Here is a 21791-nt window from a genome sequence, read left to right as displayed (position 1 = left end):
CAGTATGACACACACACACACTCAGTATGAAATAGACACACACTCAGTATGACATAGACACACACTCAGTATGACATAGACACACACACTCAGTATGACATAGACACACTCACTCAGTATGACTCACACACTCAGTATGACATACACACACACTCAGCATGACAGACACACACACTCAGTATGACATACACACTCAGTATGACACACACACACACTCAGTATGATATACACACTCAGTATGACACACACACACACACACACACTCAGTATGACATAGACACACTCAGTATGACATACACACTCAGTATGACATAGACACACACACGCAGTATGACATACACACACACACTCAGTATGACATAGACACACTCAGTATGACATACACACTCAGTATGACATAGACACACACACGCAGTATGACATACACACACACACACACACTCAGTATGACATACACACTCAGTATGACACACACACACACTCAGTATGATATACACACTCAGTATGACACACACACACACACACACACTCAGTATGACATAGACACACTCAGTATGACATACACACTCAGTATGACATAGACACACACACGCAGTATGACATACACACTCAGTATGACATAGACACACACACTCAGTATGACATAGACACACACACACACACACTCAGTATGACACACACACACACACACTCAGTATGACATACACACACACACTCAGTATGACACACACACACACACACTCAGTATGACATACACACACACACTCTCAGTATGACACACACACACACTCAGTATGACATACACACTCAGTATGACACACACACACACACTCAGTATGACACACACACTCAGTATGACATAGACACACACACTCAGTATGACATAGACACACACACTCAGTATGACATAGACACACACTCAGTATGACATAGACACACACACTCAGTATGACATAGACACACACACTCAGTATGACATAGACACACACTCAGTATGACATAGACACACACACTCAGTATGACATAGACACACACACTCAGTATGACATAGACACACACTCAGTATGACATAGACACACACTCAGTATGACATACACACACACTCAGTATGACATAGACACACACACTCAGTATGACATAGACACACACACTCAGTATGACATAGACACACACACTCAGTATGACATAGACACACACTCAGTATGACATAGACACACACTCAGTATGACATAGACACACACTCAGTATGACATAGACACACACTCAGTATGACATAGACACACACACTCAGTATGACACACACAAACACTCAGTATGACATACACAAACACTCAGTATGACATACACAAACACTCAGTATGACATAGACACACACACTCAGTATGACACACACACACACACACACTCAGTATGACATACACACACACACACTCAGTATGACATACACACACACACACTCAGTATGACATAGACACACACTCAGTATGACATAGACACACACTCAGTATGACATAGACACACACTCAGTATGACATAGACACACACTCAGTATGACATAGACACACACTCAGTATGACATAGACACAAACTCAGTATGACATAGACACACACACTCAGTATGACATACACACTCAGTAAGACATAGACACACACACTCAGTATGATATACACACTCAGTATGACATAGACACACACACTCAGTATGATATACACACTCAGTATGACATACACACACACTCAGCATGACAGACACACACACTCAGTATGATATACACACTCAGTATGACACACACACACACACACACACACACTCAGTATGACATAGACACACTCAGTATGACATACACACTCAGTATGACATACACACTCAGTATGACATAGACATACACACACACACAAACTCAGTATGACATAGACACACTCAGTATGACATAGACACACTCAGTATGACATACACACTCAGTATGACATACACACACTCAGTATGACATACACACTCAGTATGACATACACGCTCAGTCTGACATACACGCTCAGTCTGACATACACACACACACAGTATGACATACACACACACACACACTCAGTATGACATACACACTCAGTATGACATACACACTCAGTATGACATACACACACTCAGTATAACATACACACGCACACACTCTTAGTATGACATACACACACACACGCAGTATGACATACACACACACACACTCAGTATGACATACACACACACACACTCAGTATGACATACACACACACACACTCAGTATGACATACACACACACACACTCAGTATGACATACACACACACACACTCAGTATGACATACACACACACACACTCAGTATGACATACACACACACACACACTCAGTATGACATACACACACACACACACTCAGTATGACATACACACACACACTCTCTGTATGACACACACACTCAGTATGACATACACACTCAGTATGACACACACACACACACACTCAGTATGACATACACACTCAGTATGACACACACACACACACACTCAGTATGACATAGACACACACTCAGTATGACACACACACACACTCAGTATGAAATAGACACACACTCAGTATGACATAGACACACACTCAGTATGACATAGACACACACACTCAGTATGACATAGACACACTCACTCAGTATGACTCACACACTCAGTATGACATACACACACACTCAGCATGACAGACACACACACTCAGTATGACATACACACTCAGTATGACACACACACACACTCAGTATGATATACACACTCAGTATGACACACACACACACACACACACTCAGTATGACATAGACACACTCAGTATGACATACACACTCAGTATGACATAGACACACACACGCAGTATGACATACACACACACACTCAGTATGACATAGACACACTCAGTATGACATACACACTCAGTATGACATAGACACACACACGCAGTATGACATACACACACACACACACACTCAGTATGACATACACACTCAGTATGACACACACACACACTCAGTATGATATACACACTCAGTATGACACACACACACACACACACACTCAGTATGACATAGACACACTCAGTATGACATACACACTCAGTATGACATAGACACACACACGCAGTATGACATACACACTCAGTATGACATAGACACACACACTCAGTATGACATAGACACACACACACACACACACTCAGTATGACACACACACACACACACTCAGTATGACATACACACACACACTCAGTATGACACACACACACACACACTCAGTATGACATACACACACACACTCTCAGTATGACACACACACACACTCAGTATGACATACACACTCAGTATGACACACACACACACACTCAGTATGACATACACACTCAGTATGACACACACACACACACACACTCAGTATGACATACACACTCAGTATGACACACACACACACACACACTCAGTATGACACACACACACTCAGTATGACATACACACTCACACACACTCAGAATGACATACACACTCAGTATGACATAGACACACACACTCAGTATGACATACACACTCAGTATGACATAGACACACACACTCAGTATGACATAGACACACACACACTCAGTATGACATAGACACACACACTCAGTATTATATACACACTCAGTATGACATAGACACACACTCAGCATGACAGACACACACACTCAGTATGACATACACACTCAGTATGACACACACACACACTCAGTATGATATACACACTCAGTATGACACACACACACACACACACACTCAGTATGACATAGACACACTCAGTATGACATACACACTCAGTATGACATAGACACACACACGCAGTATGACATACACACACACACTCAGTATGACATAGACACACTCAGTATGACATACACACTCAGTATGACATAGACACACACACGCAGTATGACATACACACACACACACACACTCAGTATGACATACACACTCAGTATGATACACACACACTCAGTATAACATACACACACACACACTCTTAGTATGACATACACACACACACTCAGTATGACATACACACACACACTCAGTATGACATACACACACACACTCTCAGTATGACACACACACACACTCAGTATGACATACACACACTCGCAGTATGACATACACACACACACACACTCAGTATGACATAGACACACTCAGTATGACATACACACTCAGTATGACATACACGCTCAGTCTGACATAGACACACACACGCAGTATGACATACACACACACACACACTCAGTATGATACACACACGCACACACTCTTAGTATGACATACACACACACACTCAGTATGACATACACACACACACTCAGTATGACATACACACACACTCAGTATGACATACACATACACACTCTTAGTATGACATACACACACACTCAGTATGACATACACACACACACACTCAGTATGACATACACACACACACTCTCAGTATGACAGACACACTCAGTATGACACACACACTCAGTATGACATACACACTCAGTATGGCACACACACACACACACACACACACACTCAGTATGACACACACACACACACTCAGTATGACATACACACTCACACACACACTCAGAATGACATACACACTCAGTATGACATAGACACACACACTCAGTATGACATACACACTCAGTATGACATAGACACACACACTCAGTATGACATACACACTCAGTATGACATAGACACACACACTCAGTATGACATAGACACACACACTCAGTATGACATAGACACACACACTCAGTATGACATAGACACACACTCAGTATGACATAGACACACACACTCAGTATGACATAGACACACACACTCAGTATGACATAGACACACACTCAGTATGACATAGACACACACTCAGTATGACATAGACACACACTCAGTATGACATAGACACACACTCAGTATGACATACACACACACTCAGTATGACATAGACACACACACTCAGTATGACATAGACACACACACTCAGTATGACATAGACACACACTCAGTATGACATAGACACACACTCAGTATGACATAGACACACACTCAGTATGACATAGACACACACACTCAGTATGACACACACAAACACTCAGTATGACATACACAAACACTCAGTATGACATACACAAACACTCAGTATGACATAGACACACACACTCAGTATGACACACACACACACACACACTCAGTATGACATACACACACACACACTCAGTATGACATACACACACACACACTCAGTATGACATAGACACACACTCAGTATGACATAGACACACACTCAGTATGACATAGACACACACTCAGTATGACATAGACACACACTCAGTATGACATAGACACACACTCAGTATGACATAGACACAAACTCAGTATGACATAGACACACACTCAGTATGACATAGACACACACTCAGTATGACATACACACTCAGTAAGACATAGACACACACACTCAGTATGATATACACACTCAGTATGACATACACACACACTCAGCATGACAGACACACACACTCAGTATGATATACACACTCAGTATGACACACACACACACACACACACACACACTCAGTATGACATAGACACACTCAGTATGACATACACACTCAGTATGACATACACACTCAGTATGACATAGACATACACACACACACAAACTCAGTATGACATAGACACACTCAGTATGACATAGACACACTCAGTATGACATACACACTCAGTATGACATAGACACACTCAGTATGACATACACACTCAGTATGACATACACGCTCAGTCTGACATACACGCTCAGTCTGACATAGACACACACACGCAGTATGACATACACACACACACACACTCAGTATGACATACACACTCAGTATGACATACACACTCAGTATGACATACACACACTCAGTATAACATACACACGCACACACTCTTAGTATGACATACACACACACACGCAGTATGACATACACACACACACACTCAGTATGACATACACACACACACACTCAGTATGACATACACACACACTCAGCATGACATACACACACACACACTCAGTATGACATACACACACACTCAGTATGACATACACACACACTCAGCATGACATACACACACTCAGTATGACATACACACACACACACTCAGTATGACATACACACACACACACTCAGTATGACATACACACACACTCAGCATGACATACACACACACACACTCAGTATGACATACACACACACTCAGCATGACATACACACACACACACTCAGTATGACATACACACACACTCAGTATGACATAAACACACACTCAGTATGACATACACACACACTCAGTATGACATACACACACACTCAGCATGACATACACACACACACACTCAGTATGACATACACACACACTCAGTATGACATACACACACACACACTCAGTATGACATACACACACACTCAGTATGACATACACACACACACACTCAGTATGACATACACACACACACACTCAGTATGACATACACACACACACACTCAGTATGACATACACACACACACACTCAGTATGACATACACACACACACACACTCAGTATGACATACACACACACACACACTCAGTATGACATACACACACACACACACTCAGTATGACATACACACACACACTCTCAGTATGACATACACACACACACACTCAGTATGACATACACACACACACACTCAGTATGACATACACACACACACACTCAGTATGACATACACACACACACACTCAGTATGACATACACACACACACACTCAGTATGACATACACACACACACACACTCAGTATGACATACACACACACACACACTCAGTATGACATACACACACACACTCTCTGTATGACACACACACTCAGTATGACATACACACTCAGTATGACACACACACACACACACTCAGTATGACATACACACTCAGTATGACACACACACACACACACTCAGTATGACATAGACACACACTCAGTATGACACACACACACACTCAGTATGAAATAGACACACACTCAGTATGACATAGACACACACTCAGTATGACATAGACACACACACTCAGTATGACATAGACACACTCACTCAGTATGACTCACACACTCAGTATGACATACACACACACTCAGCATGACAGACACACACACTCAGTATGACATACACACTCAGTATGACACACACACACACTCAGTATGATATACACACTCAGTATGACACACACACACACACACACACTCAGTATGACATAGACACACACACTCAGTATGACACACACAAACACTCAGTATGACATACACAAACACTCAGTATGACATACACAAACACTCAGTATGACATAGACACACACACTCAGTATGACACACACACACACACACACTCAGTATGACATACACACACACACACTCAGTATGACATACACACACACACACTCAGTATGACATAGACACACACTCAGTATGACATAGACACACACTCAGTATGACATAGACACACACTCAGTATGACATAGACACACACTCAGTATGACATAGACACACACTCAGTATGACATAGACACAAACTCAGTATGACATAGACACACACTCAGTATGACATAGACACACACTCAGTATGACATACACACTCAGTAAGACATAGACACACACACTCAGTATGATATACACACTCAGTATGACATACACACACACTCAGCATGACAGACACACACACTCAGTATGATATACACACTCAGTATGACACACACACACACACACACACACACACTCAGTATGACATAGACACACTCAGTATGACATACACACTCAGTATGACATACACACTCAGTATGACATAGACATACACACACACACAAACTCAGTATGACATAGACACACTCAGTATGACATAGACACACTCAGTATGACATACACACTCAGTATGACATAGACACACTCAGTATGACATACACACTCAGTATGACATACACGCTCAGTCTGACATACACGCTCAGTCTGACATAGACACACACACGCAGTATGACATACACACACACACACACTCAGTATGACATACACACTCAGTATGACATACACACTCAGTATGACATACACACACTCAGTATAACATACACACGCACACACTCTTAGTATGACATACACACACACACGCAGTATGACATACACACACACACACTCAGTATGACATACACACACACACACTCAGTATGACATACACACACACTCAGCATGACATACACACACACACACTCAGTATGACATACACACACACTCAGTATGACATACACACACACTCAGCATGACATACACACACTCAGTATGACATACACACACACACACTCAGTATGACATACACACACACACACTCAGTATGACATACACACACACTCAGCATGACATACACACACACACACTCAGTATGACATACACACACACTCAGCATGACATACACACACACACACTCAGTATGACATACACACACACTCAGTATGACATAAACACACACTCAGTATGACATACACACACACTCAGTATGACATACACACACACTCAGCATGACATACACACACACACACTCAGTATGACATACACACACACTCAGTATGACATACACACACACACACTCAGTATGACATACACACACACTCAGTATGACATACACACACACACACTCAGTATGACATACACACACACACACTCAGTATGACATACACACACACACACTCAGTATGACATACACACACACACACTCAGTATGACATACACACACACACACACTCAGTATGACATACACACACACACACACTCAGTATGACATACACACACACACACACTCAGTATGACATACACACACACACTCTCAGTATGACATACACACACACACACTCAGTATGACATACACACACACACACTCAGTATGACATACACACACACACACTCAGTATGACATACACACACACACACTCAGTATGACATACACACACACACACTCAGTATGACATACACACACACACACACTCAGTATGACATACACACACACACACACTCAGTATGACATACACACACACACTCTCTGTATGACACACACACTCAGTATGACATACACACTCAGTATGACACACACACACACACACTCAGTATGACATACACACTCAGTATGACACACACACACACACACTCAGTATGACATAGACACACACTCAGTATGACACACACACACACTCAGTATGAAATAGACACACACTCAGTATGACATAGACACACACTCAGTATGACATAGACACACACACTCAGTATGACATAGACACACTCACTCAGTATGACTCACACACTCAGTATGACATACACACACACTCAGCATGACAGACACACACACTCAGTATGACATACACACTCAGTATGACACACACACACACTCAGTATGATATACACACTCAGTATGACACACACACACACACACACACTCAGTATGACATAGACACACTCAGTATAACATACACACTCAGTATGACATAGACACACACACGCAGTATGACATACACACACACACTCAGTATGACATAGACACACTCAGTATGACATACACACTCAGTATGACATAGACACACACACGCAGTATGACATACACACACACACACACACTCAGTATGACATACACACTCAGTATGACACACACACACACTCAGTATGATATACACACTCAGTATGACACACACACACACACACACACTCAGTATGACATAGACACACTCAGTATGACATACACACTCAGTATGACATAGACACACACACGCAGTATGACATACACACTCAGTATGACATAGACACACACACTCAGTATGACATAGACACACACACACACACACTCAGTATGACACACACACACACACACTCAGTATGACATACACACACACACTCAGTATGACACACACACACACACACTCAGTATGACATACACACACACACTCTCAGTATGACACACACACACACTCAGTATGACATACACACTCAGTATGACACACACACACACACTCAGTATGACATACACACTCAGTATGACACACACACACACACACACTCAGTATGACACACACACACTCAGTATGACATACACACTCACACACACTCAGAATGACATACACACTCAGTATGACATAGACACACACACTCAGTATGACATACACACTCAGTATGACATAGACACACACACTCAGTATGACATACACACTCAGTATGACATAGACACACACACTCAGTATGACATAGACACACACACACTCAGTATGACATAGACACACACACTCAGTATTATATACACACTCAGTATTATATACACACTCAGTATGACATAGACACACACTCAGCATGACAGACACACACACTCAGTATGACATACACACTCAGTATGACACACACACACACTCAGTATGATATACACACTCAGTATGACACACACACACACACACACACTCAGTATGACATAGACACACTCAGTATGACATACACACTCAGTATGACATAGACACACACACGCAGTATGACATACACACACACACTCAGTATGACATAGACACACTCAGTATGACATACACACTCAGTATGACATAGACACACACACGCAGTATGACATACACACACACACACACACACTCAGTATGACATACACACTCAGTATGATACACACACACTCAGTATAACATACACACACACACACTCTTAGTATGACATACACACACACACTCAGTATGACATACACACACACACTCAGTATGACATACACACACACACTCTCAGTATGACACACACACACACTCAGTATGACATACACACACTCGCAGTATGACATACACACACACACACACTCAGTATGACATAGACACACTCAGTATGACATACACACTCAGTATGACATACACGCTCAGTCTGACATAGACACACACACGCAGTATGACATACACACACACACACACTCAGTATGATACACACACGCACACACTCTTAGTATGACATACACACACACACTCAGTATGACATACACACACACACTCAGTATGACATACACACACACTCAGTATGACATACACATACACACTCTTAGTATGACATACACACACACACTCAGTATGACATACACACACACACACTCAGTATGACATACACACACACACACTCAGTATGACATACACACACACACACTCAGTATGACATACACACACACACACTCAGTATGACATACACACACACACTCTCAGTATGACACACACACACACTCAGTATGACATACACACTCAGTATGACACACACACACACACTCAGTATGACATACACACTCAGTATGACACACACACACACACACACTCAGTATGACACACACACACTCAGTATGACATACACACTCACACACACTCAGAATGACATACACACTCAGTATGACATAGACACACACACTCAGTATGACATACACACTCAGTATGACATAGACACACACACTCAGTATGACATACACACTCAGTATGACATAGACACACACACTCAGTATGACATAGACACACACACACTCAGTATGACATAGACACACACACTCAGTATTATATACACACTCAGTATGACATAGACACACACACTCAGTATGACATACACACTCAGTATGACATAGACACACACACTCAGTATGACATAGACACACACTCAGTATGACATAGACACACACTCAGTATGACATAGACACACACACTCAGTATGACATAGACACACACTCAGTATGACATACACACACACTCAGTATGACATACACACACTCAGTATGACATAGACACACACTCAGTATGACATAAACACACACTCAGTATGACATACACAAACACTCAGTATGACATACACAAACACTCACTCAGTTTGACATAGACACACACACACTCAGTTTGACATAGCCACACACACTCAGTATGACATACACACACACTCAGTATGACATACACACACACTCAGTATGACATACACACACACTCAGTATGACATACACACTCAGTATGACATAGACACTCAGTATGACATAGACACACACACTCAGAATGACATAGACACACACTCAGAATAACATAGACACACACTCAGAATGACATAGACACACACTCAGTATGACATAGACACACACTCAGTATGACATACACACACACTCAGGATGACATACACACACACTCAGTATGATATACACACTCAGTATGACATACACACACACTCAGTATGACATACACACACACACTCAGTATGACATACACACTCAGTATGACATACACATACACACACTCAGTATGATATAGACACACACACTCAGTATGACATACACACTCAGTATGACATAGACACACACACTCAGTATGACATACACACTCAGTATGACATACACACTCAGTATGACATAGACACTCAGTATGACATAGACACACACACTCAGAATGACATAGACACACACTCAGAATAACATAGACACACACTCAGAATGACATAGACACACACTCAGTATGACATAGACACACACACTCAGTATGACATAGACACACACACTCAGTATGACATACACACACACTCAGGATGACATACACACACACTCAGTATGATATACACACTCAGTATGACATACACACACACTCAGTATGACATACACACACACACTCAGTATGACATACACACTCAGTATGACATAGACACACACACTCAGTATGACATACACACTCAGTATGACATAGACACACACACTCAGTATGACATACACACTCAGTACGACATAGACACACACACTCAGTATGATATAAAAACTCAGTATGACATACACACACACTCAGTATGACATACACACTCAGTATGACATAGACACACACACTCAGTATGATATACACACTCAGTATGACATAGACACACGCACTCAGTATGACATACACACTCAGTATGACATAACCACACACACCCAGTTTGATATAAAAACTCAGTATGACATACACACACACTCAGTATGACATACACACTCAGTATGACATAGACACACACACTCAGTATGATATACACACTCAGTATGACATAGACACACGCACTCAGTATGACATACACACTCAGTATGACATAGACACACACACTCAGTATGACATACACACACACACTCAGTATGACATACACACACACACTCAGTATGACATACACACTCAGTATGACATAGACACACACACTCAGTATGACACACACACTCAGTATGACATAGACACACACACTCAGTATGACATAGACACACACACTCAGTATGACATACACACTCACACACTCAGTATGACATACACACTCAGTATGACATACACACTCAGTATGACATAGACACACACACTCAGTATGATATACACACTCAGTATGACATAGACACACACACTCAGTATGATATAGACACACACACTCAGTATGATATACACACTCAGTATGACATAGACACACACACTCAGTATGACATACACACACACACTCAGTATGACATACACACACACACTCAGTATGACATACACACTCAGTATGACATACACATACACACACTCAGTATGACACACACACTCAGTATGACATACACACACACACTCAGTATGACATACACACTCAGTATGACATACACACACACACACTCTTTATGACACACACACTCAGTATGACAGACACACACACTCAGTATGACATACACACACACACTCAGTATGACATACACACACACACTCAGTATGACATACACACACACACTCAGTATGACATACACACTCAGTATGACATACACACACACACTCAGTATGACATACACACTCAGTATGACATAGACACACACACTCAGTATGACATAGACACACACACTCAGTATGACATACACACACACACACTCAGTATGACATACACACTCAGTATGACATACACACTCAGTATGACATAGACACACACACTCAGTATGATATACACACTCAGTATGACATAGACACACACACTCAGTATGATATAGACACACACACTCAGTATGATATACACACTCAGTATGACATAGACACACACACTCAGTATGACATACACACACACACTCAGTATGATATACACACACACACTCAGTATGACATACACACTCAGTATGACATACACATACACACACTCAGTATGACACACACACTCAGTATGACATACACACACACACTCAGTATGACATACACACTCAGTATGACATACACACACACACTCTTTATGACACACACACTCAGTATGACAGACACACACACTCAGTATGACATACACACACACACTCAGTATGACATACACACACACACTCAGTATGACATACACACACACACTCAGTATGACATACACACACACACACTCAGTATGACATACACACTCAGTATGACATAGACACACACACTCAGTATGACATACACACACCAACACAAACAGTAATTGAATATAGACTCAAAAACACGTCCTCATACATATCAGATTCTCATGAATATATATTATCTAGTATATCGTTCTTGAACACACACACAAACACACACACACAAACTAGGAAAATCATTCTCATCTCTTTTGCTGGCTCTCCTTGGACTCACACACACACACACACACACACACACACACACACACACACACACACACACACACACACACACACACAGACACACACACACACAGACACACACACACACACACACACACACAGACAGACAGACAGACAGACAGACAGACAGACAGACTCACACACACACACACACACACACTCTCGCAAACACAGAAAATCGAAATCATAAATCGGCTTAACTCTCCCTGACACGTCTGTGAATTAAGCCCTTCCGTTCCTCTCCGTTTCCCATTATAAAAGCATTGTCAGCCGCTGAATCGGTTACAGCTATCCTTAGCTCTGTCCTGTCTCTCCCTCAATCCATCTTCTTCACCTTTTTCTGTCTCCCAATATCCATCTAACTCCCCCACTCCTCTATCCCCCATCTCTCTCTCTCTCTCAGTTTATCCCTCTCCCTTATCTCCCAATCTCTCTCTCTCCTGTCACCCGCTTTTCCATTACCCTCCTCCACCCTCCTCTCTCCAGCCCGCCTTCCCTTCTTTCTTGCTGAGATGAAACTCCGGGAGGGATTGGGCCTTGCAATCGTGCAGAGGGGGGGGGGAGTGGAGAGATGGGCGAGAGAGAGAAAGACAGGCGAGAGAGAGGCAGGCGAGAGAGAGCTATAGAGAGAAAAATAGGAGAAAGAGAGAGAGAAAGAGGAAAACAAAAGAGGAAGGGAAAACGAATGAGAGGGAAAATGAAAGCGAGAGAGAGTGATGGGAGAGCGAAAGAGAGAGGAAGCGAGAAAGAGAGCGGCCTGCCAGACAGCAGCAGTGTTCTGAACGCCAGGGAGGAGACAGCCTCAGCGATTCTGACAGGCCATGTCTGCTCAGTTTGTTCTCCAATCGTCCCACACAGTCACCAGCAGGGTGTAGACACACACACACACACACACAGGAAGACAGATAGACACAGTAGACAAATTAGCGAGGGAAAAGCGAGTAAAAGAGGAAGGAGTCAGAGCCAAGGAAAAAGGCTTTGTTTCTGAATGCCTCACTCCAGAGGTTTGGCTGGTAGAGAGAAGCGAGAAGCAACTCGCTCCGCGACAAGGCGATGAAAGAGCAGCCATGAATTCTTCACATTCCCTCTTGTTCCATCCAGAGAGCTTCATGAAAAAGAACATGTTACCGCTACTGAGCCGCCTGTTAGGGCTACACGCGTCGCAATAGCATGAGGGGAAGAGATGTGTGCTGACTACAGACAATCCATGAATCGGTCGCGTACTGTACGCCGGCAACATCAATGGCCGGTATTGACTCTGTGATGCTCTGCTGCGCCGATGCGCAACAACCCATTGATGTATAAAATGCTACTTTGTTCTTCGCCCACCGATTGGCACCATTGCCTTAACATGCCCTCTATTCCCCTCTTCCCCCTCTCCCCTCCCTCAGGGTGCAGTGATCACCCCAGCCATGGACCACACCATGTCCATGCAGCCTGCCAACATGATGGGCCCACTCTCCCAGCAGATGAACCATCTGTCCCTGGGCACTACAGGAAGTGTGAGTACTGTACCACCCATGGACCCATCCAGGGTCATCTACTTGAGCTAAATCATATCACTTTGAGAATGTACCGTTGTACACCCCATATATCCTATTCACGTCCAATAATATCACTCTGAGACGGCCGCTATCTTTAGTACCATGCCTCCTGTATCTAATATATAAATAGTCGATGCTTTCATCCAAAGCGTCTTACAGTCATGCGTGCATCGATTTTTCGCATGGGTGGGCCCCAGCAGAACTCGAACCCACGACCCTTGGTGTTGTAAGAGTCATGCTCTACCGACCGAGTCACATGGGACCGTATCTACTAATATTCTCTGGAGAAACAGGAAAACGTCTCTTTTAGTTGTGGATGAGGTTTCGGTCAGTCGACCTTCCTCAGATCATATCTCCACAAACGACAGCGGGAAAGATATTTGCATCTGACTGGCATTTTTGCATTTTTCCTGTTTCTCCAGTTGTGCCTTCTGCCTCCAGCACCTTCACCAATCAGCTCTGGGTGTGCGGTACATTCTGCCTAAAATCGTATTTCTCTGAAAGCCTACATCTCTACTCAAGGAAAATACTATCTTTCACGGACTATATCAGGGGCATAGCTATATCATTATATCGACTCAAGCCACATACTGTAGTATCACTCTCAACTCTGTACTGAACAGTATCAGCACCCGATTTGGTTCACTGTAGTGTTCATCTCCTTATCTAATAGTACAGGATTCTACGGTCAATGCAGTATCTACAGCAGCAATATCTATGTCTAAGGGTCGACATGGCACCGGTGAATTAAATTCTTTCTGCATTTACCGAAACGAAATGTGTGGATATATCTCTAAAAGTGTCTCCATGTCGAACATGGAAAATCTGTCACTTGTGTGTGAACAGCAAAGACGTTTGAAAAGCGTATATCCTAAAGTTGAACAGATTTCCCATTGACTCGAACAACGAGCCTCACTGTGAACACCAGGCGATATTATGACTCCTCTAACCCACTAAATCACACATCAACCATATCACTCCAACCAGCTTCCTGCTCCCCCCCCCCCCCCCCCCCCCCGTGTGTCAGGAGATTTAGAGGTGGCGTACACTATCCAGTCCTCCACTTCCTGCTCTAACCCTATGTCTCCAGGGGCAGAGGGGGCTTAGTTTGCTCCAGCACTGTGTCTTGAGTGTATCGTGTGATTGAAACAGTGCGGTATTGTACAGTTACCGCCGGCACCATGTGTTTCCAGGTGAGTTGTCAGCAACTGCGACGCCATGTTGGCTCTGGGATGAAAGAATGACCCTAATCTCTCCCAGCTGTGCTAACAGGCAGGATTGGAGCGGGTGAATCTACGTTGATGGGTTTTGATGTGTGATGAATAAAAATGTAAAGCTCCTTTCTACCCTACTACAGCCCTGAGGCACTGCACTGTATGTAGACGATTATGTGTTCTGCATATAGCATGCAATGCCCTGAAAATGTATTGGCAAGAAGCCATGTGTCTTCTTAATATGTGTTCCAGAGCCAGATGCGAAAGCCCCTTTTATGGTTGCTTCACAGGAAAAAACCTGTGGAAACAGGTCTATGTGACTAGGCATATTTCTATGATTTCAAATGGAGTGTTTACATATGGTGAGCTGTTTTATGTCATGTCATTCATGCTGCTCTGGCCTATGAAAGCCTCAGCGAGCACCTGTCTGTTCTCACAGTCAACAACCAAAATGGCCGCCACACCTCAGAATACTTTTGGCTGTTCTCAAAGTCCCTGTGGTTACATGGCTGTGGCTTTTTTTTTTTTTTTTTTTTTTTCTCCCAAAGGAAATAACTAAGTGTTCCCATTCTGGCCCAGGAGCGGTGACCGTAGGTTTCTGGCAAAACGGACGTGTTTTTACGGTAAAGAATGAGTACAGGAATGTCGGCACCCGTTAAACGGTGGTGAGGACAGTTCCAAGTTACGAAACGGCCCTGAAGGTCAACACAGTTCTACTCTGCTATCAAAATGTGGTGGTAACCTCAACTCACTTTGTCAACGTTGTTGTCTCGTTCTTGTTTTCCGTTTGGCATTCCTAGATATTGTTTCAAATGCTTGACATTGCTACTTTTCATGTATGTTATTCTGCCAATGGCCCTCACCCGTTTGTTAGATTCTGCCTTTCATATTTCAATCTGACAGTGCCTTTAACACAGTGACACAGTTGGGACATGACAAGAGGCGACCTTCCTTCCCCTAAGCTATCATTCACATCCAGCTCTGGTCGTCATGGCGACAGTGGCTGATAGACAGGTCGCTGGTCAACTCGGTGGACTCGGCCCCCAGTAAGAGGGATTAGCGCTCCATGCTGTCCCTTTATCCTCCCGGGGAGCGGCGATGTACCTCCGGGCGACGGGTTCTGAGGCTCACCCTCCTACAGGTTAACACTGGATCAGACTGGAGAAGCAGACAGGCTGCTGCTAGAACCCATCCTCCACACAGCTGGGAGGTGCTATTCTAACTAGCACTGACTTTCCTAATATGACTGAGATGTGGCTCTGGATAAATGGAAATAAGCATAGAAATGGATTCCCGGTCTAGTAATTCTATGTCTATGTGGATAACAGCGACGAACCAAGACTAGTCTGAGCCCTCATCCCTCATAGACGTTGTATGAGCATGGATAGAGTGGGTATCCTGTTGTACAGTATGACTGTGCTAGTAATGGAGTGGGTTTGTATGGTATATTTTTCACCTGGTGTGGTGGGAGTACTGTGCAAGGGCACAGCAAAGAGATTTCAATAGCATATGTCTTCTTTATTCTTCAATTACACATCCATCTCTGTACGGATGGCCACAAGCGTCACTCTCTCTGCATACAAATGCTCATCTGTTGTATTAAGCCCAGACGCATAAGTGAAGTGAAATAGAACGGTGAGTGCAGCAAGCAGGCTGGTTCCACCAGGCTAGTAATGCCCTGCAGGGAAGATGCAAATCTTATGAATATCTCGATATTGGAACTCATCAGTATCCATTCTGATGCTGTGCCACCATTAAATTGCCTACAGCGAGTTGCTGCCGGGACCCGGTATGTACTGTAGACGGACAGATAGAGAGGGAGTTGTCTTGCCCGTACCCCACTGGTGCTCTTGGCTGTGTGGATAGTACAGTGAGCGGGATCCTTACGAAGTCCACTCACGCCACCCTCGTTAAGAACACAGGCCGAGGCCGCCTCGCGCTCATCAAACACGCCATCTGCTCGAGGCTTGGTGTGTGCGTATGTGTGTGCGTATGTGTGTGTGTGTGCGCGTGTGTGTGCGCGTGTGTGTGTGCACAATTCCACTATCTATACTACAATTAGAGAACCTTCATTTGGCCTAAACATGACCCCCGCAAGCGGTAATGCCAAAATGAACTGGCCAAAATGATCTTGCTCATTTAAGCCAATTATTCCACTAACTTTACACGCGCTGTCAGCTCTCCCTGTCAACTCCTGACATGTCAGGGCGCTGGGGACTGTGAAGTCAGGGTCATGTAAATGGGTTAACGGAAAGGTCAGAGAGGCTGAAGACGTTCCTTTATTAAGCCCCCTTTTCAAGCTACAGAGAGATATAACATTTCAAAAGCCCGTCTCTGCTTGACACATCGGTTTTGATATCGCTAATTAAGTTCCGCTCCCCTCCATTTGCTTTCATGCCTTCTTCACAGGTGAGGTGGTAGAATAACTAATGGATTACGGGGAGGGACAAAAGGCCCTGAGGAATTGGTATGCAACGGGCGCTGTTCGCCAGAGCAGAGAAGGTCACACAGTGAATGTGATAGCCCTCTTCTAGCGGATTCTGGACTGGAAGAGAAAGACAGAGAGAATGAGGGAAAGAGTGAGAGGGAGGGAGAGAGAGGGGAGAACCAAGAGAGAGAGAGTCAGACGTGCCATCTCACCCCATCCAAAGTGTGACAACTCCCCCACATCCCCCCCGGCCTTCCCCCTCCCTCCCCCTACCATCTTCCCCTCCCTCCCACTACCATCTTCCTCTCCCTCCGCACCCGTCCTCCCAGGGTGTCGGTGGCCCTCCGCAGCAGGGAGAGGAGAGGGGTAAGTTAATCACCCGTGTCCGTGGCCTTTAACTCCTCTCATTAGCGCTGCGCAGCGGAGCCGTACCCGATCCATTAGCGCCGCTGCCGGTAATGACACTCCACCGGCGCCGGGCCAAGAGACGGGGCCACTGCCACGCGTTTCATCACTGGGAGGGTGGCAAAGAAACGAGGGAGAAAGAGAAAAGAATCGTCCTTCCTTTTCCTGTTGTAAACAGGAAAAGAAACCGGAAGAGGCGAGGCAACCCGGCCGGGTTTTTATTATGAGGGATTTTCAGGCATTATTGCTAAAAGCCTCTCTCACACAAACACACACGTACTGTACACTGGGGAGGGGCGAGCTTAGACTGATCTGAATATTGTGTAGACATCCTACACACAAGCATGTGCTGATTAAAAAGCATAGACTGTCAAATCAAACACACACACACACACACAAAGGCCTAATAGCCTCTTCATTTATTTTGCATGAGAAAGCCATGTGGCTGTCATCCAACCCGGCATGTAGCGCGTCTGTAAAATGGCCATCCTGCAGCTCTGTTAAAAGGCCTGGTATGGAATATAGGCCATGGGGTGCACACACATGCACGTACACACACACACTTGCACACGTACACCAAAACACACGTGCAGCGCGCGCTCAGGGTGATCTGAGTGCTCTGTTTTGCTCTCCTCTGGTTTCTGCTCTCTCTCCCACTTAGGAGGGTGCATTTGCCTGCCTGTGAAGTCCAGGATCAGTAGAGTGCCTCTGCGTTCTCCTCTCTGTTCCCTCTCTCACTAGCCTCCCATGGTCAGACAGCTCTGTTAAAAACACATATGTACGTCTCACAGCGCCCTCCTAAGGATGGAAAGGGAATTACAAGGACATATATATATACACTGACTATACCAAACATTAGGAGCACCTTCCTAATATTGAGATTGCAACCCCCCACACCCCCCACTTTGCCCTCAGAACAGCCTCAATTCATCGGGGCATGGACAAGGTGTCGAAAGCGTTCCGCAGGGAGGCTGGCCCATTTTGACTCCAACGCTTCCCACAGTTGTGTCAAGTTGGTTGGATGTTCTTTGGGTGGTGGACCATTCTTGATACACTCTGAAAACTGTTGAGTGTGAAAAACCCAGCAGCGTTGCAGTTCTTGACACAAACCGGTGCGCCTGGCACCTACTTCCAGGCTGTATCACCACCGGCCGTGATTGGGAGTCCCATAAGGCGGCGCACAATTGGCTCAGCGTCGTCTGGGTTAGAGTTTGCGCGGGGTAGGCCGTCACTGTAAATAAGAATTTGTTCTTATCTGACTTGCCCAGTTAAATAAAGGATAAATAAAATAAATACCAGACCCCATTCAAAGCCACTTAAATCTTTTGTCTTGCCCATTCACCCTCTGAGTGGCACACAATCCATTTCTCAATTGTCTCAAGGCTTCAAAATGATTCTTTAACCTGTCTCCTCCCCTTCATCTACATTGAAGTGGATTTAACAAGTGACATCAATAATGTACCACAGCTT

At 43.9% G+C, this 21791-nt stretch overlaps 1 protein-coding gene across 3 annotated transcripts in view; it reads left to right on the top strand.

Annotated features, from left to right (window-relative positions):
• Positions 1-21791, top strand: part of LOC129831385 (RNA-binding motif, single-stranded-interacting protein 3-like) — a 351034-nt gene that overhangs the window by 317599 nt on the left and 11644 nt on the right. For all 3 annotated transcript variants that reach the window (XM_055894739.1, XM_055894740.1, XM_055894742.1), the window contains one exon: positions 16122-16232. In XM_055894739.1, the coding sequence (XP_055750714.1) occupies positions 16122-16232 (111 nt within the window). The remainder of the gene's footprint in view (positions 1-16121; positions 16233-21791) is intronic.

This window comes from Salvelinus fontinalis, chromosome 32, assembly GCF_029448725.1.
Source record: "Salvelinus fontinalis isolate EN_2023a chromosome 32, ASM2944872v1, whole genome shotgun sequence".
In the NCBI taxonomy this organism is placed as follows: Eukaryota; Metazoa; Chordata; class Actinopteri; order Salmoniformes; family Salmonidae; genus Salvelinus; species Salvelinus fontinalis.
Note: the sequence above shows the minus strand (reverse complement) of the source record. Positions and strands in the feature narration are given on the sequence as shown.